The 26992-nt window shown below is 41.5% G+C and overlaps 1 protein-coding gene across 6 annotated transcripts in view; it reads right to left on the bottom strand.

Moving 5' to 3' along the window:
• Positions 1–26992, bottom strand: part of STARD9 (StAR related lipid transfer domain containing 9) — a 136572-nt gene that overhangs the window by 41350 nt on the left and 68230 nt on the right. For 5 of the 6 annotated variants that reach the window (XM_028094441.2, XM_088024744.1, XM_088024745.1 and 2 more), the window contains exons 8-20: positions 25630–25699; positions 24156–24228; positions 16232–16299; positions 15010–15107; positions 14389–14598; positions 14109–14206; positions 13020–13097; positions 12517–12588; positions 9977–10156; positions 6716–6767; positions 6247–6384; positions 5511–5593; positions 5271–5374 (exon numbers count right to left, since the gene is read on the bottom strand). In XM_028094441.2, the coding sequence (XP_027950242.2) occupies positions 5271–5374; positions 5511–5593; positions 6247–6384; positions 6716–6767; positions 9977–10156; positions 12517–12588; positions 13020–13097; positions 14109–14206; positions 14389–14598; positions 15010–15107; positions 16232–16299; positions 24156–24228; positions 25630–25699 (1324 nt within the window). Of the gene's footprint in view, positions 1–312; positions 501–5270; positions 5375–5510; positions 5594–6246; positions 6385–6715; positions 6768–9976; positions 10157–12516; positions 12589–13019; positions 13098–14108; positions 14207–14388; positions 14599–15009; positions 15108–16231; positions 16300–24155; positions 24229–25629; positions 25700–26992 lie in introns of all 6 variants that reach the window. The other variant, XM_088024748.1, reaches the window with a different exon arrangement.

Here is a 26992-nt window from a genome sequence, read left to right as displayed (position 1 = left end):
CACAGGGCTGGGGAAGGAAGCCCCTAGGCCTTAGCACATGCTGGGGCAGGCAGCAAAGCATGGATAAATGTGTACGTGAGGAGAGAGCAGGGGGTCCATCACTCTGAGGGGCAGTAAGGAAGGTAGCTTCCTTATTCTTGCTTCCAGCCCCTCATAAGAGCCTCTGGTTTCTGAAAGAGGGGAGAGAACACCTAATATCGAAGATTCCATCATATCACAAAGAAAACAAAGGAGAGAATAAGGAAGGATGTGGAAGCATGAAAATGAAGAGATGAGAAGGTGAAGCAGACACGGTGAGCACTAGGCACCTACTGTCTTTAATTTGCCGGCTGATGTGCGCCTGGTCCAACTCCAGATCCTGTTTGGCTCTAATCTGTCCCGCTAGGATTCGCTGCCTCAAATCCCCCACGTAGTGCTGCTGCTGAATCTGGGCCCTGGGGGGCGCCTCTCCAGCCCTCAGCAGCTGGTGGTCCTCGTCATTCTGCTCTTCTAGCACTCTCCTATCACAGAGGGGCCAGGGTTACCCAAGGGAAATGCAAACCCAGTTCAGGACAAACCAGTGGCAGTCTAAGCCTTTCTGAGAGCCCTGAATTCAACAGGGCAGAGTGGGCTTTGAACTTCTGGCAACTTACACATAGGCATGCTGTCATAGGCAGTTCATGATGTCACAGTGCAGGAGGGGAGAATGGTCCTTAGACTAGCATATTCTTAGACTGTGAGTTGACTAGAAACACAGGTTCATTCTGGTTAAGGAAAATGACCAGGAAAGTAAAGCAACTTTAAAAAACACAAACATTTTAGCTAAATCAAGAAGGTTTGTCCTTTAAAAAAGAAAAAGGTCTGCTTAAAACCTGCTGGAAACAGAGTAGAACAGAAGCTCCAAACATTGTGGGAATGGAAACTCTACTACTTGTTCAGAGATTATGATTCCATCTCCATTTTGTGAAACAGAAACCCTCTGTGACCTGGGAGTAGGAGACAGCCAATCTAGAGGAGAGAATTTATATGCACACCACACCTGTGTGTGTGCCTGGAGACCCGGAGGAGAGCTAGTCTCCACTTGAGCGCGGTTCTCAGTGAATGAGCCCAAGAACAGAGTTCAAGAGTTTTAGACTCTACCATAACTTTCAGAAATACATGCTGAAGTACTTACTGGTGAAACTGCCTAGGATTTATTTAGATCCAGTCGGGGAGAGCAGGGGAGAGTGGAAAGGGAGTGGGAATATAAATGAAACAAGATTAGCCATGATTTGATGACTGGTTGTGTATTTGGAATTCTCCATAATACAAAGTTTAAAAAGAATTCTAGATTGTAGTCATGCTTTATTCTGCCATCAGGTTCTTATGTGGCCATGGATGAGTTAGAGCCTTCCTCTGAAGACTGACAGCTTCTACCTGTGTGGCTTTTCCTTTGGTCACACATGGCCTCCTATGCAAGGACCTCACAGCAAGGTCTCTCCATCCCTGTCATTCAGGTTTCTAAAGGAGCCAAGTGCACGGCGATTCCAGGTGGTGGGAGTAGGGAGTGACTGGGAGGGACTGGGATCTGCTGCAAGCTAATAAAAAAGCCCCAATCTGCCCTCCCTTAGCCAGCCCTTAGACTTCATTCTGGTCCCAGGATGCCATGCCTCTTCAAGGCTCACTTAATAACTTACACTACATAGTCTGAGCAGTAGTACTCTAGGGGGTTCACCTGGCTTACATTTACTACTTGGTAGAGCAGAATGAAATCACAGAGGGTTTATCAAAGCAGAGGTCCATAAACGATAGCCCATAGGCCGAATGTGGCCCACTGCCTGTTTTTGTGAATAAAGTGTTATTGGAATACTCATTTGCTCATGTATTATCTAGGCTGCTTGCATAGCTGCAGCAGAGACTGTACGGCCCACAAATCCTAAAATACTATCTGGTCCTTTACAGAAAGTTTGCTGCCTCTGCCTTAGAAGAAACTGTGATTTCTTAATGCAGCCTTCAGAGGAGAGTGAAGGATGAATGGGGCGGGGGGTGTGGGGGGTAGGTAGGAGGTGACATGATAGCAATCTCTTCCCTGGGAAGGAGGCTATGAGGTGACTCAATCTACAATGGGTCCGAGGACTTGGACAGGCCCAGATACTTGAGTATGCTCAGGGGAAAACTGGCACTGACTGCTATGGGCAAAAGGCCAAATACACACACTGGAATGTACAGAAAAAAGGAAAAGCACCCTTTGTCACATGTAAGGCAAAAGACTAGGGACAGCAGTTAGAATAGAAAACCAGTTTATACCAAACAGATAGAAAAGGCCATTAATGGGAAACATTTTATACATGTATTTATATGTATCATGCCTGCATTACTGCTCCAAATTTTGTCTGACTACAGACATGGCTGAATTACAAACATGACCATCAGAAGGTCTTAGACAAACCCAGCTAAAGTCCAGACCATCAGATGCAAAGAGCAGGAAGGGCATCTTTATTCTTAATTCCCAGAGTATTCACAACTTCCTTCTCTCCCTGTCTCCCAATCCTCAGATTCACAATTTGCTTCTCCAGAGCAGACAACTCCCTCTACCTTCCCCCAGCAGTGAGCCAGTCAGCTCCTGCGGACCCAATGCAGCTTCCTTCACAGCACCAACAAGACCTGCAAGGGGAAGCTGTCTGGGATGATCACTAGAGACACAGCACATTCACCTGAGATGCCACATGCCAGTAGACTGAAAAACGGCTCCTCTGCTAAGCACATCAGTCAAATGTGCTTTTCCACCCAGAAAGCAGGTGGGAAAAAAAAATTCCAACATTATGTTACATATCTGGGTAGATTACTACTGGCAAGTCTTCAGTTATCTGCCAGCCAAGGACCTCTGTCAGATGACTGCCCTTCATCGTGGGTAGCTCCAGCATCTCCCCGCTGCTGCCTGGTCTCCTGCTTGCCAGGACTCCATCACGCCCTCCCCCACCCTCTCTCCCAGGCCTCCCAGCTGCTTCGAGGCCTGACAGCTTCTGCAGCAGAATGCAGCAGTGTGTACTCACTAAGGCAGCAGTGGCGGCAGCAACAGGGTGTCCCAGGCTCTAAGCACTTAAGGTTAAGCCCCCAAAATTCCAAAGGGGAAATGCAACAGTTTTCGAGGACAAACTCCTCTCTGGTCTAGATCACTGCTGCAAAGGGTAAAAAGAGGCAGACTGGCCAATCTCCTCTGGCTCTGGAGTTAGCTCCAGCTTTGTAGGCTCCCCATGAGTGCTCCTCCAGAGAGAAAAACAAGGGAAGAAAATTCTAGGACAAGGAGAGGCTTTAGAGCCAACCCCACCAGAACAGATGAGACTCTCATGGAGACACAGCCACAAACCCAGTCTGGCAGCCCAGCTGACAACAGGCAGTTTTCTCCTCTCTCATGGGTTCTCTCCCCGGTCCCTCTGCCCAATCACAGGCTTGAGCCCCACTCCACCCCACTTCCACCAGGGCCTGGCACGCAGATGCTAGCTACGGGAGCTGCATAGGACCAGCCCAGCCCACAGGCTCCTGGAGTTGGTGCTAAAGAGAGGAGGCAGCGAGTGGGAGAGGCCTTGATTCTCCAATCCCTCTCTGTCCTCTCCAAATGAAAGGATGCATTCTTGGTGTTGCTGAAAGGTCACGTCAGTGCCCATGTGCCAGAGAGCTGAGAAGACCTTAAAAAGGCAGAAGACCCATGTTCTCTAGGGTGGATGGGTCAGCTGGGACAAGGTGGGAGGCACAAAAATGAAAGGGAGGCTGTGTACCTGGGCAGCTCTGAACAAGGGCCTCCAGCAGCGGGGCTGGCAGCGTCAGGTAGCGTGCAAAGCACTCCACATGTACTTGCTCTTTCAACCCCTATCACACAGATCTCTTGGAGACAGATGGTAGTATCCTTACTTAGGCTGAGCCAACAGACTCGGAGACTCAGTAACTTGCCTAAAGCCACACAGCTTTTACTTCAGAAATTCAGGACGTGATGCAGCTTTATCCAACTCCAACGTGGCTTTTCAATATCATAGCTCGTTAAGCTGCAGGGCTCTCTTCTCTGCACACCTGTGAACTCTAGGAAAGACAGAGCTCCAATGCATCTTCCCAGCAGAAACCAGACCTAAGACAAGGCCTCCTTTCATGACTGCACTCTGACAAAACAAACGCTCCAGCTATTCCTTAATCCGCCCTGGCCTTGATACACTCCAGTTGTGTCACCTCTCCCACCTTCCCCGTCACTCCACAGAGTCCTCCGTCATGCAACACTGGGGCCATCCTGCCTTAGACTCTGCCTCATCCTTCGGTCCTTAGCAGCCCGCACGTGAGGACTTGCCTGCTGTTCATGCTCCCTGCATCACAGCACTTCTGCTCCTACGTCTAATGCCCCTCACCACCAAGGTCAGACCCAAAATTGTCGTCAGCTGCCAGCAAATGCTCCTGGCCTGAGAAAAGAACAGCTAGATCCCTCTTGAAGGAACCAGGGGAAAGGGCCATCAGAACCCCTCCAGAGCCCCGTGCTCATGGTGCTGGGCAGCCTCCTGGGTCTCACAAACACTGAGTCTCCTGCTGACATTTTCTATAGAACGTCCCCAGGTCAGAGGCTACTTTGACTTACAGGAAGGATACCACTGTTCCTAGTATCCGACTTATGAGACATGTAGATCTGGGAAGAGCATTCTATGTAGAAATGGATCAAGAATGACTATGAAGAAGAAAAGTAGTTGCCATCAATCACATAGAAAACTGACTCCATGTTTCCATGGTCACAATGCAGGCGAAGTGGGTATGAGAGGGCAGAACCCCAAAATATTTGCATATTGTTCCGGGAGTTTCTGACCCTCTTATGTGTAGTTCTGAACCCTTGGTATTGAGAAAAAAAAAAAAAGATTCTCAGTCCCATACTCTCTTTAAAAACCTGGAGGAAGCCATAGTCCTGGAAGTTGACACACCCTATGAACTCACACACAGGTAGTCCAGAATTTAAAGGGGAACACAGGGAGGTAAGTTCAGAAGCAGTCTCAAAGATACGTATGAACACGTCACATTCAAGTCTTGACAGAGGAAAGTGGCCGGAGGAAACATCAAATGATATACTCCTTTCAGTGATGAACAAAGTTACAATACTGAACAGGAAATGAATGAAGGCCAAGACCGCTTCCTTGCCAACAACAAGCTAAGCAGCTAGCTCGGGATCCCTCAATCACTTGCACAGGCCTCACTCACTCACATTCACCTCCCCCATCCGGCTCCATGTTGTAAGAGACTAAGTAAGAACAGTAGGTTCCACAGCGGAAGGAGCACATGTTTCTCACCTTTTCTTCCAAAGCAAAGGGCAGAGACCCAACCGGGAGGCAGTGACATCCCCATCCAAGTCCAACCATTCCAGAGAGCCACTGCCACTGACAGCCTCTCCGACCTGGGAACGAGGAAGAAAAGCGGTGAGGCTGCTGTCACCAGCCCCATTCCAAGAGAACGAGACAAAGCTCAAACTCGTCCCTCAAAAAGGAGAAACAGAGAGGCTGGCAGCCACCTTGAAACCAGAGCACACTCACCTGCCTTCTCTGCCGCAGGACAGCGGCCTCTGCTGGGTGGTTGAATCGGAACTTCTGTGCTTTCCCCAGAGTTATGACTGCTCCTGTGACAGAGACAGGTGAGAATTAATCAACAGCTCACGTTCTGAGTATATATTATGTGTAGGGCACCCCTCTGGAAAACAAAATCCTGCCCTCAACAAGTTGATAACTTAGGTGAGTAAGATTCACTGGATATCTCACAGCATATGTACTGAATTAACAAAATGAATAGGAGGAGTTCTGCTACTCCAAGGGAAAGCAAAATGAGTTCCCAGTGGAACAGTGAGGGAATGTTTAACATTAGATTAACAACAGTAGTATTAGTAATAGGTTAACAATAGTAGTAATAGCAATGATGATAATGAGTATTTCCTGGGTGCCAAGAACTGTGAAGAACATCATATGAACTAGCTCATTCAATCCTCACAACAATCCTCTTATGGCTTTCTTACAGATGAGAAAACTGAGGTTCAGAGACCTTCCCAAGGACACAGGTACAAATTTCAGAGAGTCATTCTCCACCCTGGAACCCCAGAATTGAGGCTTCTTTGTTTATGGGAAGAGGGTGGTATTAGGAAATCTTCACATCTCTGAATGCAGAGGCTGGGTGTCCCAACTCTAAAGCCTGCTTCAGGGAGCTCTCTGGATGTGGCCCATGAGAATGGAGGGAGTCCATCCCTCATCCTGGCATAAATAGAGCTATAAGCAGTCTTACCTTGGGTCAGACGACAGGAGGCAGTGACCTCCCGGCCATTGACTGTGCAGCGGGCCCCCCGGGCAGGTCGCAGAATGACTACCCCACAGGCACTGGTGATAGTACAGTGGTCTCTCTCAATCCACTGCCCCTGCAGGACTATACAAGAGATGGGGGTCAATGGGGTGGAGAGACAACCCAGGGAAACACCCTTTCTATGAGATCAGAATCCACATCTGGAAGATCTTAACATTATGACAAGAGAGGAAGAGCCACCACCTGAAACCACCCAGACCTGGATCCTCCCACCGTGTGGGACTCCTCCTATCATGTCCCCGACCCACGACCACAACGTAGAAACAAAACAGGCACAGTCCCTTGATCTTCAGAGATATCTTCTTCTCATCAGAGCATCATCAGGCTCCTCTAAAGAGACTGGTCACACATGACTACTTGCCACAGTGCCAGACCCAAATGTTCTAGCACTTACCAATGTCCTGTTCCTGGTCTGAGTCAATCCTTCCTATTTTTGTTGTCCCTTCCTAAAGGAAAACACAAACCCCTTTTAACAAGAGTAAAAAGAGACACAGCCTGCCCCCAAAGCAGAGTCTACCTGTTGGAGTGTTACCACTGTCTTCCCATGCCCACCCTGGCATTTTCCACACCACTTCTCAACTTTGGTCCAGGCTGTTCTGACTGCTCTGCCCACTCACTGCAGCCCAGGAAGCCCCTGAGAAGGCGGGGGGGGGGGGGCGGGGGAGGGACATAAGAAAGCAGCACCAGCTCTTTGCAAAGTCAACAAGTATTGGCAAACTTTCGTCTGTCCCACAGCCTGATGTTAGGGAACAGCCATGACCCATTGGTCAGAGACTCTCTAGTCTGAGAAAGTGGGCACACAGGCAGAACTTTCCTCCAGGGACTAAGGTTGGTATGGTCCAAGTCTGGTCCATTTAGTCTCAAAGAGACACATGTTCTATGAAGATGTACGGAAGCACAGGATTTTTACCTTCTTGGTTGACAGATGAAGTTCAACAGACACCAGATGCTAAGAAGGGTAAAGCACAAATAGAAGAAAAGCATATCTAGAATCAAAAAGGACTGGAAGAAAGTATAAGAGAGGAAGGGAAACTGGAGTTAGCATAAACGAATCACTGGGTTAGTAAAAGACAGGGCCTTTTGGCCCTTGGATTACGGCAATTCTTTTAGGAACACATACCTCTGTTTGGGGAAGGCAGCAACATGACAACAGAGATGCTGAGTTTAGATACATGTTTATCATGTATTGAAAAACCAATCACTATGTCCCAGGCATTGCACTGAGTGCTTTATAGACATCTCTTACTTAATCCTTAAACAACCTAAAATAGTTATTATCTCCCTTTTATATAAGAAGAATCTGAAACTGATGGGGAAAGTTGTCCAGGGAACCTATATACTAAATAGGAGAGCCATGGCTAGAATTGAGGTCTCTCTGGGCCTGAGCCCATGCTTGTCCATCCTCACCGTACCACCTCCCTGGTAGCTGATGTTTTTGAAGTGAGCAGAGAGTTCCCTACTAGGCTTCACTGTTAGCAGTCAGAAGTGGGCGGTCCCTGCAGCTCCCCTAAAATAGCTGGTGTAAAGGCAGGCTCCTGGAAGTAACGAATGAGACTCTGACCTTACTGGGCTTGCACCCACAGACAGCCAGAGCCCAGCCTTTCCTGCTCAGCCACTGAGGACCACATAAACAAATGGATGCTGGCCTCTACAAACACCACCAAACAAAACTGAGGAAAAGGGGTCAAGACCTCTCCTGCCAGTTCATGATCAGCCCTGATGATGAAATGCATTCCTTGCTAAAAGATAAGGTCACAGCCTACCACAACTCCTACCTCTACAGGGCAGAAACCACCACAAAACACAATGGCATCTCATTTAACAAGGACTTAGTTGATGCCTGTGCTTGCTGCCCCCTCTGCTTATTTATGCAGGGAGAATTAATGGCACAAGGCAATTATGAGAATGAAGTCCAGGATACCAGTAACCTGTGCTCCACCCACACTTCCCTCCGTACTCTTCCCACCCAAGGTACTTCCCAAGGTGACCAAAGGGAAAAAAGCTTCCTGGGCATAGACAGGGATTAGGTCTGTGACCAAGACAGCAATGCAAACAAACAGAGATCCTTGAGCAATTACTGCTATACTATTACCCAAACCAGGATCTAAACAAACAAAAAGGGAGAAAATGGGTATATAAAATGAAGAATTCCAGGATTGGAACTAGATTGAACCCTCATCCCTCAGGTTCACTGGAAACGCATCAAGGAGGGGGCACCGCCCTAGGTGCACACAGATTCTGCAATGAAAACCAGCACTCCTACGTTCGGATGAGGCCTGCGCTCATCCCTTGTCTCTGGTTCAACCTCAGTCCTGTCCTTTAACCTTCTGATGCCACCCTGAGTTCTAGCCCTTGAGTTCTAGCTTCATCTGCTCGCTCCACATCCAACCAATACAGCAGATCAGCTCTACTCAGATATTAACCCTTTTAATCCACCTGGTCTCTTCCTGACCTCCAGCCTCTCTCCTTGGTTCTCACTAATAGGATTGACAGCCTTTGGTATTTAGATCTGTTATTTAGGTAACAGCCACTTCTGCCTGAGGCATTTTCACCGAGCGAATTTAGACTCACTGTGTTGAAAATAAGCTATTTTAACTTTCTGAGAGGCTCGGTCTCTGACAACTTCCCTAAGGGCTTATCCTAAAATGAGCACCTTTTAACATCTCACTACCAGATGCAGGACAGCATTAGAAGCCTGACTTCTCCAGGGATAAGAGCAGCAGTTTATGTATCCCCCATAAACTCTGTTCCTTTCAAATGGCAGCTGGGGGCAATTAGGAGAATGATGATTGGATTTTCAGTGAGCATAGGGATTTTGGCCACATAAAGTATGTTCTGCCAACCACAGGGAGACAAATATTTTTGATGAGGACAGGATATGACTGACCTACCAGTGGGGACTAACTCTCAAAATGCTTCATTTAGAAATGAGGACCTGCCTCCATGTGACAACCAGGTGATCCAGGTCTTTCTTGGAAGGCAGGAGCTTCATTCCGACTTCTAGATGGCTGCCTGCTGTGCCCTGCCCCACCCTGGCCCACCAGCTCTCTGGGCTCTCCCTCATGCTTTCTTTAAGCTTTCTGCATCGACTTTCATCCTCCTCTCTTCCTTACCCGGTAAACCTAGTAATGGAGAAGCAGGAGGTGCACTTTTTGTTGACTTGAGAGTTGAGGAGTGGGGAGGTATTAGAAGGAAACTGTTTCAGATCTTGATCCCCTCTAGCCTCTGAAAGCTGTCTGTGAGCAGCCTGGATGTGCAGAACTTGGGAGTGCCCATGGTATTTTGAGGTTAGGATTTCACTTCCATGTCTGCACTCCTGTCCTTCAGGAAGCCAGAAAAGGAATATAAGCAGCATCTTTCTTACTTTAAAATGAGGAGATTAAATCACAGAGAATGAAAGTAAGTTATCTAAGAGCACAGTGGCAGCCACAGAAAAACAAATAATTGTTCTGATTTCCAGTCTTCTGCTCTAATTATACAAAAGCAAATGAATCACGATTGGTTGGCTAGCCCAGTTTCCTGAGGGCAAACCTAAAAGGCAGGTCAGTGGCAACTGGCTCAATTCATAGATGCATGGCTACTGCCCTCAACTTCTCTGTTTTTGACCTCTGGGGCCAGTGGCTCAGGAAAAGAGGGAATGCACCAGCCTGCTCACCTTGAGGTGATAGAGCACGACACCTGTGCTGAGTACGTCATCCTCCAAGGCCATTAGATGTGGCAGGCTGGAGTCAATGACCACGCCAGCCCTCCTCCTGTTGATGTCCACTCTGTAATGTTCCACGAGGGCCTTCCACTCATTCCACTTCTGGGTCCAGTCTTTAGTCAGCTGGTCTATCTGCAGAGATGGAGGAGGCGGTTTTAGACACCCCGCCTGTGGAGCAGACTTAAGGTCAGAAGTCATCCTGGTCTGATTCCTCATGGCATTCCTTCCTCACTTTCCTCAGTGTTACTATTCAAAGCTTTTGCACCTCCTCTGTGAGCTGTTTTCTAACATCTCTTCAATAAGCAAGTATTACTTTTATAAATAGAAACTCCCTCCATAAATGTTATTTTTAAAGTTTTCTGCAACAAGCATGTATTGTTTCTATAAAAAAATGCCATAAATGTTATTTTTTAAAATTAATTGAGATGTTAGTCATATATCTATGTTTATAATTCCCCTTTCCCTATCCCTCTTCTATGTGATCCATACTGGGAATAGTTTTATGACCCAACACTTCTTTCCCAAGGTGCAGAACCTCAAATCCTAATATAAGCTTGTATGGGGCTCAAAGATACACAAAGCATCAAGGGGAATCTCCTCAGAACGAAGACTATAAGAAACTGGTCTGACAGTTGTCTTAATAGTTGTTACCTTCGGCGGGGCATTGACTGCAGAGGGATCTTGGGTAGCACCAGTAGTATTGTATTTCTTGATCTGGGTGGTGGTTACATGGCTGTGTGCACTTTGTGGAAAATCCATTGAATGCTACTATGTTGTATTTTGTGTTTTTTGTATTTTGTGTATTTTATGTTTCTGCATGTCCATCATATTCCAATAAAAATTCTATTTAAAATTTCTAAAAAAAGAGAAAAAGAAAAACTGGTCTGAAAGACCAGGTAATAATAACAATAAAATATTGAGGGCTTACTATGTATTAGGAACAGAGTTTAAAAAAATATGTAGAGGCGCCAGCGTGGCTCAGTGGGTTAAGCATCTGACTCTTAATTCCGGCTCAGGTTATGATATCAGGGTTGTGAGATCGAGTTCCAGATCGGGCTCCACACTGGGCGTGGAGCCTGCTTAAGATTCTCTCTCTCCCTCCACCCCGCCTTAAAAAAAAAAATGTATATATGTATACATGTGTATACATATGTACACACACACACACACACACACACACACACACACACACACAAAATACAGCAAGTTAGAGGCCTTAAGGTAAGGCCACCTGGGGAACGTGAATTAACAACGTTGAATGTAAGGTGCTTTTTTCTTCTTTTGGTGGAAATGGATGCCCAGGCAGGAAAGTTAGCCCGGGAATAGAAGAACTGAGGAAGCAGGAAAAGGACCTGGATTCAGCTAAGTACTTGAGAAGAAACAAAGTATGACAAGTTTAGGTACAAGTGTTTTACATATTCTAGAAATGTTATTTTTAACATTATACTCATTGAGTTGAAGTTTGCAAAGAGTGAGACTACAGGGTACCCATGAAGGGCTGGGTTGGATAAGGACCTGGCAAAGGTGAGCAGCAGGGCAGTCTGGCTTACAGTTTATCCTGCCTGGTTCAGCTACCTGGAGGTACCGCTGAACACACCTCCCCTTCTGGCTGGCTTTCATCACCTACCCCTTTACTGCCTAAGGTCAAAGGACAGCAAGTGGCAGATTCAAGTCCAGGTCTGCCAGAAATGTATAATGTAAAACTGCTAATGAGCTTGGAATGATTCTGACTCTGTACTTCATCTTTTATGTATACAGCAGTAATATTTTCCAAACCAAAAATCAGAACATATATTTAAGCACAGAATTTTTGAGAAATGTCTGGATGTGTGATGTAGTCCTAAAGTTTAGTTTGGGTAACAAAATACTGACATAGCCAGGATACTTTATAATGTATAATGATGATGCAACAGAATACTGGGAATTGGGACATTTGGGTTGTGGTATCTAACTCTAAAATGTCACCAAATAATGCCTGCCATCTCTTCCTTGTAAGTGTCTCCAGGAAGCACCATTTAATCTAACCTCCCCATATGTCTTGTCCTCACCCTCATGGAGTCACAAAATTAGTCTCTTTCCTGGTTGATCTCTCTGCTTCCAATCTTCCCTCCCTTCAATTCATCCTACACACAACTGTCATATTAATTTCCCAATATACACTTTTATTATGTCACCAAACTGGTTCAAGAAGACATGATTAATATTGTGAATGTCAAGTCCAAACTCCTGAACTGGCCCTAACCTTACCTCCACTACTCTCTGCCATATCATTAACCCCTAAGAGAACAAAACAAAGAAAGCCAGTTACCAGCCCCTAAGGCAAACTCATTCCCCACTCAAAGCTCAATGAATGAAGACAAAAACTATCTCTAAACTAGATAGAAACTCTCTGTCCTCACAAGGGAGCAGCCATGACTCAGGAATAATGGAGGGAGATGAAACCCACTACCAGGGTGATGCAGAGCATAACTGGGTCCACCCAATTCACCCACCTTCAATTCATTCTGTAGAACCAGCTCCTTCAGATTCTCATCCTTTTCCTCATTTAATAGACTGTAGTTTCTCTGCACAAAGAGACAGATGGGCTTTGTGGGTCTCACCCTTACTCTTATGAAGGAAGAGAGGGGCAGATAAAGAAAAGACTTTATCATTAAAATCAGAAACAAATCAGAAGCTTAAATATTGGGGTTCACATTGGTACAAAGAAGGAAAATTCGAAGAAATTTTTCTAGAGGGCCCCATTCCTTGAATCCACCTACACACAGAAGAAGGGCCATTTAGGCAAATGCCCTTTGGACAACAAAAATGATATAGTGGCGATATCCACCCCATCTGAAACTACTCAGGTAATCAGAGTCATCCATGTCCTGTCTTTGCTCCTGCCTCTGTTCCACAAGTGTCCCTTAATTGGAAACATGACATGCAGCAGGGCTCTGATTCTATGCAGAAGAAAAGCAGGTTTGGGGGAACAGAAAAGTTCTGATAGCCTGAATACCAGTTCGAAGCTCAGCAGCATGGCTTTGAGTCTTCCAATCTCCTCCCTGAGTTCTCTGATCAGTTTCATATTTGCATCCTGAAACACAAAGAACTAGGTATCACAAAGACTGGTATCAGGCCCCAACCAGCTCTAAGATGCTACACAGAACTAGTTTGGAAAAAGTGGTTTACTCCTTTGGAGTAACTTCTGAAACAGTCTTCTCAAAGTATGGTCCCAGAACCACATCAACTCCACCTAAGAACTTGTTAGAAATGCTAATTCTGCTTCCCCACCACCCACCACCTACCAAATCAGAAACTCTTGAGGGCTGGGGCCCAGCTGTGGTGTAATCAATCCTCCAGGAGGTGATTCTGATCTACACTAAAGTATGAGAATCGCTGCCCTTGAGCAGGAGGTTGATGGGTAACACAAGTGCCAGCACATGTGTAGGTAGTAGATGCTCATCTTCCTGTAATGTGACTAAACTTAGTACCTACCTAATTACATTGCCTTCTAAAACAGTCCACAGATGGGCTATATAGGCCTGGCCACCAGTTTGTGATCCCTGCCCTGAAACTTTTCACTGAAATTGCAAAGCATATTTTTTAAATTTCTCATTATTACTCCTTTTCAAAACAAATAAATTCCTTAATATGCCCCTTTTTAGCCTGAAACAGAGGTCACTGCAGTTTGCACAGAAAAGAAATAAAATACAAGCATACATCAACATAAACTCAAAATAAAAGCAGAGAACACAGAAATTTTTAAATGATCTCCCTTAGGGTGGCAGTGGTACACCAAAGATCTTAAAAGGAATGGTCTCAGAGAAATATCTAAAATAAATTATTCAAAAAGGCAACTGAATTAAGTCAGCAGAGATATGAGAAAAGGGTATGACACTGAAAGAAAGAATTCCACTCCATTTTCATTTGGCAAAGTCAGGCAAGTTGGGGTGAGGGTGAAGAGAGAGAAAGACAGAAAAAGAAAGAAAGGAAGGAAAGGAAACAAGAAAGAAAAGAAGGAAGGAAGGAAGGAATTTAAAAAATGAGAGAATAAAAGAACTTAGTGTAAATGATACCAGACCAGGACTTTAAATGAAGGTCTCACCTCATTTACCCGTGGCTTGTTGATGATGTGTTTGGCATTGGATGCATACCTCAGTGTGCTCATGGTCTCACTGTAGCAAGTGTGTGCAGGAGACACAGCTGAGTTAGAAGGAGAAAGTTAAAAACCACGCCAAGCCCTTCTGACCCAGCCTGTAACCACTTGCCTTACTGCTACCATCCATGCTATATTATGAGACCCTTAATGAAATGGGTGGTCATGGCCCTTTCTCTGAGGCAGAATACCAGTCCCAACACAGAACCAGCTCCAGCATCCCACTCACTAGCAACCATGATAGTTTTGGAGTTGCCTCCAAGACTGTCCTTCAGCAGCCATGTCAACACGGAGTCCCGGTATGGGATGTAAGACTGCCTCCGGGAGGGCCCCCCTCCACTGCTGGTCCCAGAAGGAGAGCTAGGGATCCCACTGTCACCACCATCACTGGCTGTACTGTTGAGGCTCTGGCAGCTGCTGAATGCTTGGGAATTCTGGGCTTTAAAGACAACAAAATAATAAAAGTGGAAGAAGAAAGGAACTGTGAAACACATGCATTAAAACAATGGTTGGAGAACACAAATTTAAGTATCACACTTTGTAATCCGTCTCTGCATGACAGAATGCTACAAGTTTGAATCCTGAATTAGACTTTGGACTCAGAACACAGACTATCTGAGCTACATGAGTTTTCAGTCTCCCTTCTTCTTGAAATGAGAGGGTTGGGATGATGACCACACAGTGTTCTCAACTGCAGACAAATATCAATATTTATGGCCTCAGTCAGAAGGTAACTTTATAAAAAAAAGAACCTTGTAAATGTCTACCCCATTTTCATAAAATGAAAATATGTGAGTTATTTTCCAAAGTCTCCCTCCCACTCTGATGATCCGGTCTATCAGCAAAATACCTAAGGTGGAGATGACAATTCCCAGAGTCACAAGAGACTTGTTGATATTGGCTCCTTCAGTAATGCGGTCCTTACAGTAACTGGGATCTGCTCTTTCACTAAAACAGTCAATGAAAACAAAAATAAAAGCAAAGAAGACACTGTCCTTATAATGTTGAAAGACACTATCCATTATGTTGTACATTATATAAAAAGCTCACATGATAAATTCTTTTTAGAATTCACTACCAGAAAAAGTATTACCATCTTGTAATGAACTGGCATTCCTCCACTTCTTGGGCAATAGAAATCAAATAATTCATTATATTTTCTTTATTTTGGCTGCCAGAGCACTTTTAGCTAACTGTAATGCTCACTTACAGTAATGATATTAGCATCAATATGCCCAATCTTTGTTTTAATTTCATCTATTAATGGCTTTATCATTATCTGTCAACTGTCAATGGGAAATATTAAAAAGTCATACTTCCAGGTGCCTGATATAGTTTCTTCCAGACAGCACTTCATTTTTCCCCCCAAAATGCCAGAGTTGCAGCTGACAGAGATAACACTTCATTTTTAATGGAATGATGTACCATATTAATAATTTAGCAGTTTTAAAATAAGAAAATTTGCTTTATCTCATCTCACACTTTTTTTTTGTGACATTATCCCCAAGACTTTCTTCTTTCTGGATATACATGTGACTACAATTCATGCTTTCTTCTAAAACTTAGGAAGTCGTATCTTCTCATTGCCGCAGAATTTTTAAAAGATTTCTTTTTTTTTTTTTCCCAGTAACACATAGGGCTGCATACAATTAAGACAGAGAAAAAAAGTGCACTAACTCAGTTACTTCCACTTAGAGCAGTGTTTTTTGATCTTGACTATAAACTGGAATCACTTGGGCAGCTTCAAAAAATTACTGAAGACTGCACTGCCTCTGACCCCTAATAATGAGGTTTATTTGATCAGAGATGAAACCAAGGCACTGAGAATTTTTAAAGGCCCAGGTGATTTTACTAGGCAGCTAAGATTCAGAACCCTTGACATAGATTTTTTTTAGCTACTGGAAAACTATAATTTCTTAACGTAGCATTCAAAAAATTGTGGGTTTTTTTGTAATTTTCTCAGGATGATCGAAATGTGAAAAAAGATGGAACAAGTTTATTCCCTGTAAAATGGGCAAGAGCAAGGTCATTGTCAAGGGATTAATTCCCCTTGGCTTTGAAATCCTAATTACCTGCCTGCTAGGTCCACAAGGTTGATCTTGCTAGCAATTTCAGAGGGGAGGTTGTTCTCCAGGATTGCCTAAGGGAGAAAACACATTTAAAGCTTGTCATTTGACATGAACAGACATTTCTGCAAAAAAGATATCCAAATGGCCAACAGACACAAGAAAAAGTGCTCAACATCACTCGGAATCAGGGAAATACAAATCCAAACCTCAATGAGATACCGCCTCACACCAGTCAGAATGGCTAAAATTAACAAGTCAGGAAACGACAGATGTTGGTGAGGATGTGGAGAAAGGGGAACCCTCCTACACTGTTGGTGGGAATGGAATGCAAGCTGGTATAGCGACTCTGGAAAACAGTATGGAGGTTCCTCAAAAAGTTGAAAATTGCACTACTGGGTATTTACCCCAAAGATACAAATGTAGTGATCCGAAGGGGCACCTGCATCCCAATGTTTATAGCAGCAATGTTCACGATAGATAAACTATGGAAAGAGCCTAGATGTCCATCAACAGATGAATGGATAAAGAAAATGTGGTGTGTGTACACACACACAATATACACACACAATGGAATAATATGCAGCCATCAAAAAAATGAAATCTTGCCATTTGCAATGACGTGGATGGAACTAGAGGGTATTATGCTAAGAGAAATAGGTCAATCAGAGAAAGACAATTATCGTATGATCTCACTGATATGAGGAATTTGAGAAACAAGACAGAAGATCATAGGGGAAGGGAGGGAAAAATGAAACAAGACGAAACCGGAGGGGGAGACAAACCATAAGAAACCATAAGAGACTCTTAATCTCAGGAAACAAACAGGGTTGCTAGAGTGGAGGTGGGTGGGAGGGATGGGGTGGCTGGCTGATGGACACTGGGGAGGGTATGTGCTATGGTGAGCATTGTGAATTGTGTAAGACTGATGAATCACAGACCTGTACCCCTGAAACAAATAATACATTATGTTAATAAAAAATAAATTTAAAAAATATAAAAATTAGGGGTGCCTGGGTGGCTCAGTCATTAAGCGTCTGCCTTTGGCTCGGGTTGTGATCCTGGAGTCCTGGGATCAGGCCCCGCATCGGACTCCCTGCTCCGCGGGAGGCCTGCTTCTCCCTCTCCCACTCCCCCTGCTTGTGTTCCCTCTCTTGCTGTGTCTGTCTCTGTCAGATAAATACATAAAATCTTTAAAATATATATATATAAAAATTTTAAAATTTTTAAAAAAGCATAACCCCCATAATTTAACAGAATAACAACTCCTAACTATTAGCTAATACCCAGTACAAATGCCTCACAGATGTCTTTTTTTTTTCTTTTGGTTTGTTCAAACTGTGATCCAAATAAAGCCCCTATATTGCATTTGGAAAAAAAGCTTGTCATTTGGAACAGAGTGGTTTCTTTCCCCTTAGACACCCTCCTAAACAAGGTGATATTCTGGATTTTTAGCCAAATCACTCAGGAAATCTGTATTTGAATGTGCTCTGAACCAGACGAGCTCTCAAAGTCTGATAAGTCAATCAGTAAGCCCTGAGTCCTTACTTCATTAAACATATGAGCAGGACTTGCACACAGTAAATCCCCACAAAGTCCTCTGAGCACAATTTTCAGAGGTACCTGAATTTTTAGTACAATTTAGCAGGCAAATGCTCAACTCCCCTCCTCGGGGTTGACTCTCATCAGTAGAGATCCACAGAAGGTGTGGGGCCCCCGATGGGGTTTGTCTCTCCTTAACTGGAGTCACAGCATGTTAAATTATCAGGGCAAGCACTCTACCTATGTTCTCTATTCAGGGGCATCCAGCCCTCAAGAGCAAAACTATTTTTCCTTTTTTTAAAAAAAAATTCAGTGTGGGGTTTTGTTTATTATAATGTTGTGCATCCATCACCAAAACCAGTTTGTTTTTTTTTTTACCAAAACCAGTTTTAAAACATTTCCAATTACCCCCTAAATTCCCTCAAGTTGGTTTGCAATCAATCTCCATTCCCTTCCCTATGCCTAGGCAACCACTCATCAACTTTCTATATCAAATTTGTCTTCTCAGGATATTTCATACAAATGGAATCATACAAAGTCTGGTTTCTTTCACTGTGCATAATTATTTTGAGATTCATCCATGTTGAGGCATGTATCAACAGTTCACTTTTTATTGCTGAATCGTATTCCATTGTATGAATATACCAGGTTTATTTATCCATTCACCTCTTCATGGACATTTGGGTTGTTTCCAGCTTTGAGCAATTACAAATAAAGCTGCTATGAATATCTGAGTACAAGTCTTTGTACAGACATACCACTTCTTTTGGGAAAAATAGCTTTGTGGTTTTGGATCATACGGTAGATATATGTTTAAATTGTTAAATTATTTTCCAAAGTTGTATCACTTTACATTTCAACTGGTAATATAGTGGATGAGAACTCCAGCTCCTACATATCAGGCCACAAATTAGTATAATCACCCTTTTGAATTTTAGCTATTTTAAAAAGCGTATAGTCGTATCTCATTTGATTTTAACTTGCACTCCCTGAATAATTAAAGATTTTTGCATCTTTTCAAGTGCTTAATTGCCATCTGTATATTTTCTTTAGTTAAGTGTTGGTTTAAAATTGAGTTGCTTTCTTACTACTGAGATAGTTCTATATATCATGGATACAAGTCCTTTATCAGATATGTTTTACATATAAATTTTCCCTATCTGTGGCTTTTCCTTTTATTCTCTTAATAATGTCTTTCAAAGAAAAGTTTTAAATTTTGACCAACGGCAAATTTCATTTTGTTCAATTTGTGTTTTTAGTGCCCTATTAAAAAATTTCTTTGCCTAATCCAATATCACAAAGGTTCTCCCAAGTTATCTTCAAGTTTAATAGTTTCAGCCTTCACATTTATGTCTATGCTCTAGTTGGAGTTAATTTTTAGATAAAGTGCAAGGTATGGATCAAAGTTGTTTTATTTGGGGGGGAAGGGGGGTTGTTTTTTGTTTTAACATAAGTTTATCCACTTGTCCTACCAGCATTTGTTGAAAAGATTACACATTCTGCACTGAATTACCTTTGCAAGTTTGTGAAAAATCAGTTGCCTATACATATATGAGTTTATTTTGGACTCCTTTCTGTTCCATGGATCTATCTGAATGTTAATGTCACACTATCTTGATTAGCCTTTTATTTTTGCCTTAAAAATAATTGTATTAGGGGAAATTCCAAACATATATGACAGTAGAAAAAATAATATACTGAATCCCCAGGTACCTGTCACCTAGCTTCAACAATGATCAACTCAAAAAAAAAAAAGGGAACGCCTGGGTGGCTCAGTCAGTTAAGTGCCTGCCTTCAGCTCAGGTCATGATCCCAGGGTCCTGAGATCAAGTCCCACATCGGGCTCCCTACTCAGCGGGGAGCCTGCTTCTCCCTCTGCCTGTTGCTCTCCCTGCTTCTGCACGCTCTCTCTCTCTGACAAATAAAATCTTAAAAAAAAAAAAAAGATCAACTCATGGCCAGTCTCACTTTGCCTATACACCCTTATTTCACCTACCCACATTATTTTAAAGCCAATTCATCACTAAAATTTCATCTGTAAATATTACGATATGCATCTCCAAAGGATAAAGATCCTCAAAAACACAATCATAATACCATCAGTGTACCTATAATATTATCAACATTCCTTAGCGTATCAAAAGCTAGTCACTGTTCAAATTTCCTACTCAATTTTTTTGTTTCTTTGAATCAGAATCCAACTAAAGTCCTACACAATGTGATTAACTGTTATATATTTTTCTTAAGGTAGATAACTTTAAATTTGAATGTATCATCATTTATTTTTTCCAGTTTTATTGAAATATAATTGACATATAACATTTTAAGTTTAATCTGTATAACTTAATGATTTGATGTATATATACTGCAAAAGGACTACCACAGTAAGTTAACATCCATCACTTCATACAATTAAAATTTTTTTGTTCTTGTGATGAGAATTTTTAAGATCTGCTCTCTTAGGAACTTTCAAATATACAATATAGCATTATTAGCTCTAGTCATCAAGTTGAAGTATCACATCCCCATAACTTATTTACCTTATAACTACATACTTTAGCTTTATGCAGTATATGGTTTATCCTGGAGAACAGTCTATGTGCACTTGAAAATGTATTCTGTAGAGGTTAAATGTCAGGTCACACTGGTTGATAATGTTCTATAGTCTTCTATAAATCTTCTATATTCTTGCAGATTTCTGCCTAGTTGTTCTACCAATTACTGAAAGCAAAGTACTAAAATCTCCAACTATTGTAACTGAATTGTTTATTTCTCCTTTCAATTCTGTTGATTTTCCTTCTTACATTTTGGACCTCTACTGTTGGGAACACATACATTTATAATTGTTACATCTTTTTGATGTACAGATCCTTTATCATTATGAAATGTCCCTCTTTGTCTATAGTACATATGTGTCTTAAAATTTATTTTTTTGCCTGACACTAACATAATACTATAACTCTTATGGTTACTATTTACATGGTGTATATTTTTCTTTTTTTTTAAGATCTTATTTATTTATTTGACAGATAGAGAGAGAGCACAAGTAGACAGAGTGGTAGACAGAGGGAGAGAGAGAAACAGGCTCCCCGCTGAGCAAGGAGCCTGATGCGGGGCTTGATCCCAGGCCCCTGGGATCATGACCTGGGCCAAAGGCAAACACTTAATCGACTGAACCACCCAGGCGCCCCTACAGGGTGTATATTTTCCTACCCCTTTACTTTCAACATACTTGTATCTTTGAATCTAAGGGCTGTTTCTTGGAGACAGCATATAGTTGAGTTTTGCTTTTAACTAACCATTCAACTTAATGTAATTATTGACGTATTCAAAACTGTACCTATTCTTTTTCTATTTATTTTCCATATGTTTCATGTATTTTTTGCACCTCTGCTCTTCCTTCACTGCCTATTCTGTGTTAAATAATTATTTTTTACTGTACCATTTTAATTTCTAATTTTTGAATTATAATTTTGCTCTACAGATTACAATATGCATCACAACTTATCATGAATCAACCTGAAAATAATACTACCTTAATTCCTATAAATATAGAAACTTTACTCCAATATATCTTTTCCTCTTCACTCCTTTGTGCTATTAGTGTCCTATGTATGACAATGTATATATATGCGATATATGTAATACAGCATTATAATTATTCTTTTATACAATCTTATTTTTTAATAACATTGGAAGAAAAAATAAGAATATATTTATGTAGCTTTTTATATTAACCCACATATTTCCTATTCTCAGAACTTTTCATTCCTTCCTGTAGACTTAAGTTACTGATATTGCTTTCTCTCAGCCTGAAAGATTTCATTTGGCTTTCTTGTAAGGTAGGCTTACTAGCAATGAATTCTGGTGTTGTTTTTTTTTTTTTTTTTTAATCTAGGAATGTTCTTATTTCATCTTCATTTGGTAAAGTTAGTTTTGCTGCATATAGAATTCTTGGTTGACAGTTTCATTTTCTTTCAGCACTCTGTCTTCTGGGGTCCAATGTTTCTGATAAGAAGTCGAACATTAGGGGCGCCTGGGTGGCTCAATTGGTTAAGCAATGCCTTCGGCTCAGGTCATGATCCAGGAGTCCTGGGATTGAGTCCCACATTGGGCTCCTGCTCAGCAGGGAGCCTGCTTCTCCCTCTGACCCTCTCCCCTCTCATGCTGTTTCTCACTCTCTCTCAAATAAATAAATATATAAAATCTTAAAAAAAAAAAAGTCGACCATTAATCATGTAATTGTTTTCTTGTACATCATGAGTCAGTTTTCTCTAACTGTATTCAAGATTTTCTTTTTGTCTTTCAACAATCTGACTATGATGTGTCTAGGTACGGATCTTTTTATGTTTATTTTACTTGGAGTTCTTAAAATATTTGTATCTGTACACTAATGATTTTCAACAACTTTTGGAATTTTTTGGTCACTATTTCTCGAATTTTTTTTTATGCCTATTTTCTCTTCTCTTTCTGGGAATCCCCATTACACTTACGTTAACACATTTGCTATGGTCCAACAGGTCTGTGAGATTCTGTACATTTTTCTTTAATCTTTTTACTCTCTCTTCTTCAAATTGGATTACTTATTTTTAAAGATTTTATTCATTTATTTATTTGTTAGAGAGAGGGAGAGAGAGCACAAGCAGGGGGAGTGGCAGGCAGAGCAGGCAGAGGGAGAAGCAGGCTCCCCGCTGAGCAAGGAGCCTGATGCAGGACTCAATCCCAGGACCCTGGGATCATGACCTGAGCTGAAAGCAGCCGCTTAACTGACTGAGCCACCCAGGCATCCCCAAACTGGATGATTTCTATTTGTCTATATTCAAGTTCGCTAGTTCTTCTGCCATTCTCATATCTGCTCAAGTCCCACTACTTTTTTGTTTCACCTATTGTACACTTCAATTCCAGGACCCCCATTTTAGATAACAATTTCTATGATTTTATTGAAATTCCCTAGAGTTACTGGCATGTTTTCCTTTAATTCATTAAACATGGTTTCCTTCAGCTCCTTGAACATATTTATATGAGTTGCTTTAAAGTCTCTGATTGCTAAATCAAACATCCGGAGCACTTAGAATCAGTTTCTACTGACTGTTTCCCCCCTTCCCCATGACCATGGGTTGTACTTTCTCATCTCCTTTTGCATGTCTAATAATTTTTGGTTGAATACTAGACATTTTAGATAACATATTGTAACAACTCTGAATTCTGAATTTTTCCATCTTGAGGGTGGTAGTGGTTGTTGTTTAGTTTGTCTGGTAACTTGCCTGGGCTAAAAATCTCAAAATCTGCCTCCCCAGCAATATGTAGCCAAAGAGGTCTCCATTCAATTTTTTCCTTCAGTTGTTTTTAATTCTAAGCTTGGCCTTTTGGGGGCTACCCTCTGTCTGCATAGGTGAGTGTTCAGCAAAAGACTGGTCAGAAGTTATAATCAAACACTTAGAGCCAATAAGATCTCTATTCTTTGTTGATGGATCAATGTGCGGGCTGGGGAATGCATTAAAAGTTCAGTTTTAGGTTTAAGTTCTGCTCAATACAGGATATGTGAAGATCTTATTAAGCCCATTATGGCTGCATCATTTTCCAGAACTCCCTATTAAATCCCCAGACAATCTGCCAGTTCATTTCTTGCCTGAAACAGACCCATAATCTCAGGCTAATGGATCTCCTTGTTAGTTTGTCACCAAGAGCACCATTCTGACAATGGCCCAAATCAAGTGAACTCTTCTAGCAGTGGTAGCAACAAAGTAGCAACAAAGGTTTTGACTGCCTTCCATTCCCTGATGAACCACCTCACTTACAGAGACAGGTAGGAATGGGAACAGCCCAAGGCAATATACCACAAATCTGCACTATTTTTATCTGTAATTCAGTAGTTTTCTTGAATAAATGTCTTGGTTTATTATATGACTCTGGCCTATTTTTAGAGCACAGAAATGGTTCTTTTGACAGTTTTGTCCAGGTTTATAGTTGTTTTGGAGGGATAGGATTTGCTGACCTACTAACTCCTAATTGAAGTAAATCTACTTTTTAATAGGAGTAAATCTTCATAATAGAAGTAAATCTACTTTTTCATTTTAATGCTTATTTTCATTTCCATCTTACTTCTTATTTTAATGCTCATACTGATCACATAGATATAAAAGTACTTTGAAATGTTAAAAGTAAAATATAAGTTGAAGATATTTTGATTAGTCTTTATGAAACTGCCTCTACCCTTTCTGGTGTAGAGCTTAGTAGATTGTACGTAGGTCCTCCTTATAACATTAGGTCATAGTAGAGGACCTATAAATGGAAAGGTAGGAAGAAAGGAAAAGATATAAGAACACAAGAAAGCAGTCAAAAGGGACTAGGAAAGGAAGAAATCTAAGCAAATAAAGGGGTAACCAACCTGTGTATAGTAGATAGTGAAGATGACATGGGATCTGCTGCTGGCCTCATGAACATGAGTAGCTGCTGTGATTCTGTGTACATAAAGGAAAACAATTAGGATAAGTATTGTTCATGCATGGTGAATCCTTAAGAATCCATGGGGAACACAGAAATGTTAGTGCCAAGGTTCAAAGGTGAAAATCATAGAACATCCATATTTAGTCCAGTTTAGTTAGGAGAGTGGTCCAAAGATGGCAGAAGCAGCATTCTAGGTACTGATACCTGAGAATAAAAGGCAGTGTAGCTTCATATTAAACCACATTAGAACATTTTTTAAGCAACAGAAGCAAAAATCAGAGTTGAAAAGGGGAATACTAGAGTGTCATCAACCTGGAAGAATACCAGACCCATTTAAGTAGGACAAATGGAGGTAGAGAGCTTGCTGGAGAAGCATCAAAAACAGAGAAAGTAAAATGTGATTAAACACTAAATATTAATCTTACAGTGTCAGAAAGGGATTTGAAATGAGATCTTGAATTGTGTCAATGTCATACTTAAGCCAGGTGAAATTCATAACCTTCTTTAGAAATTCATTGCAATATTAATCCTTAAAGTAAGAAGAGCCTTCCCTTCATCTAAATCTAAGTCAATCATTACTCAGTTTAAGATCATGTCATTAACTTCTGTTCTCAGAGGAGCTGGAGAATTGAAGAAGAGTCAAACTCCAAAGGCAGGTCTCATGACTCAAGGATAGAAAAGGTGAAGCCTGACACTTAAAGATCAAGGAACCCAGGGTATCTGAAGATCAGAGGCAAGTGCCTCCAGGATAGGTCCATGAAACCCAAGGAGTAGAATGTTAAATTTAAAGTTCTTCCTTTATGGTCAATTAACTTGGACTTGCTACTAATAGGGTAAAAAGAAGACTATATCCCAACATTTTTTCAAGGTAAAAAAGGCTATTCTTTCAGGCATCTACTAAAACAGTTTGGGTATTTCCTAGTAACTAGCAACATGGAATACTATCACAATTTACAATAGCTTATAGGAAGGTCTACAGTGCTTATTCATAGCAGATTCAAAACAGTCTTTTTTGGGTAGCCTTTACAAGTATGCAAAACTAGAAGAAAAACTGTTTTCTGAAACACTTTAAACTACACTGGATCTTATTTCTATCAAGCCTACAGAGAGGACAACACAGGCAAGAATCTTTTCTTCGGTCAAAAAGTTATCTATTATGAGACAAAGCACAGAGTAACTCTGGGCTTACTGCCTGATATTATTATATGCAGAACAAACTCCAGCTTCACTACTGAGCAATGCACAAAATCTCAGCCACTGCCCTTTACCCTGGGTACATTACTGTTCTGAAAAAGGCCTCCTGATTGTGAATGTGGGGAAGCTGCAGAGAGAATACAATCATATACTCCAAAGGGGAATGAGCACACAGGAAAGATGAATGAGACTGAAAGGACAGCAACAAATAAACCTGTTACCTGTTTGCTATTCCCTCCTCCAAGAGTTGAATTACTTGCTTATAGTTGGTAACTACATGTTGAGATAAACCTATCAGATTTGTGAGGGAGGAAAAAAGAAAATAAAATTTTTGGTAAAGTTTAACTTCTTCCTGTAGGTCATTAACTTTATCCTATTTTATATCATTTGATAGACAAGAATGAGAGAACTTGACTAAATTCCTTAAGATAATAAATTAAATCAACATATCTGTATGGGAAGCCTACTGTCAGGCATTATGATAGGCTCTGGAAACACAGGTCTCTGCCCTCACAGAGAATGTAGTCCAGAATTCATTTAGTGGTTATGCTAACAACAACAAAAACAATGGTAATTCCTTACAATTTAGCTATATAGGGTATAAGAAAAGTTCTTAGATTACCTCATTTGGCCCTCACAAAACTGCTGAGGTAAACAGATGCTATGTGCCCCACAATCTGGCATGCAAAACATACAGCACACATGTCCCTACCCTAAACGCAGTTTACAATCATAAGAAGTTATACTATACAACATAAATTATGGCTAAATGCCACAGGAATAGAAGAGATAATAAATGCTAAGGCAATCAGAGGAGTGGCCAGGGCAGGCTCCATGGAGGAAGGAGACTTGAATTTAGTCACTGAAGAATGGGCAGTCTTCATATAGGTGAAGAAGAGCTTAAAGACATGAAAGTAAGTTTTTGTGGGTGGTTACTGACCAAGTGAAAAAGTGCCTTCACAACTGAATCAGAGATATCGGGACAAACTAACTTTGGGGGCTCATCGGTAAATATAATTACGCTAGAAATTAACAAAGCAATTTCAACACTGACTGGATTTCTTTATATTAAGAAATTATTGTTAAAACCACAATGAGTTATTACCTCACACCTGTCAGAATGGCTAAAATCAAAAACACAAGAAACAACAAATGTTGGTGAGAATGTAGTGAAAAGGGAGCCCTCATGCACTATTGGTGGGAATGCAAACTGGTGCAGACACTGTGGAAAACAGTATGGAGATTCCTTAAAAAATTAAAAACAGAACTACCATATGGTCCAGTAATTCCACTATTTACCCAAAGAATATGAAAACTCTAATTTGAAAAGATATATGCATCCCTATGTTTATAGCAACATTATTCACAATAGCCAAAATATGGAAGCAGCACAGAGTCCATCAATAGATGAACAGATAAAGAAATTGTGGTATATATATATATATATATATATATATATATATATACAAGTGAATATTACTCAGCCATAGATAAGAATGAAATCTTGCCATTTGCAACAACATGGATGGGCCTAGAGAGTATAACGCTAAGTGAAATAAGTCAGAGAAAGAAAAATACCATATG

The sequence above is a fragment of the Eumetopias jubatus genome, unplaced genomic scaffold (genome assembly GCF_037043125.1).
Source record: "Eumetopias jubatus isolate StellerSeaLion01/CBP00866 unplaced genomic scaffold, mEumJub1_p1.0 scaffold_7, whole genome shotgun sequence".
NCBI lineage: Eukaryota > Metazoa > Chordata > Mammalia > Carnivora > Otariidae > Eumetopias > Eumetopias jubatus.
Note: the sequence above shows the minus strand (reverse complement) of the source record. Positions and strands in the feature narration are given on the sequence as shown.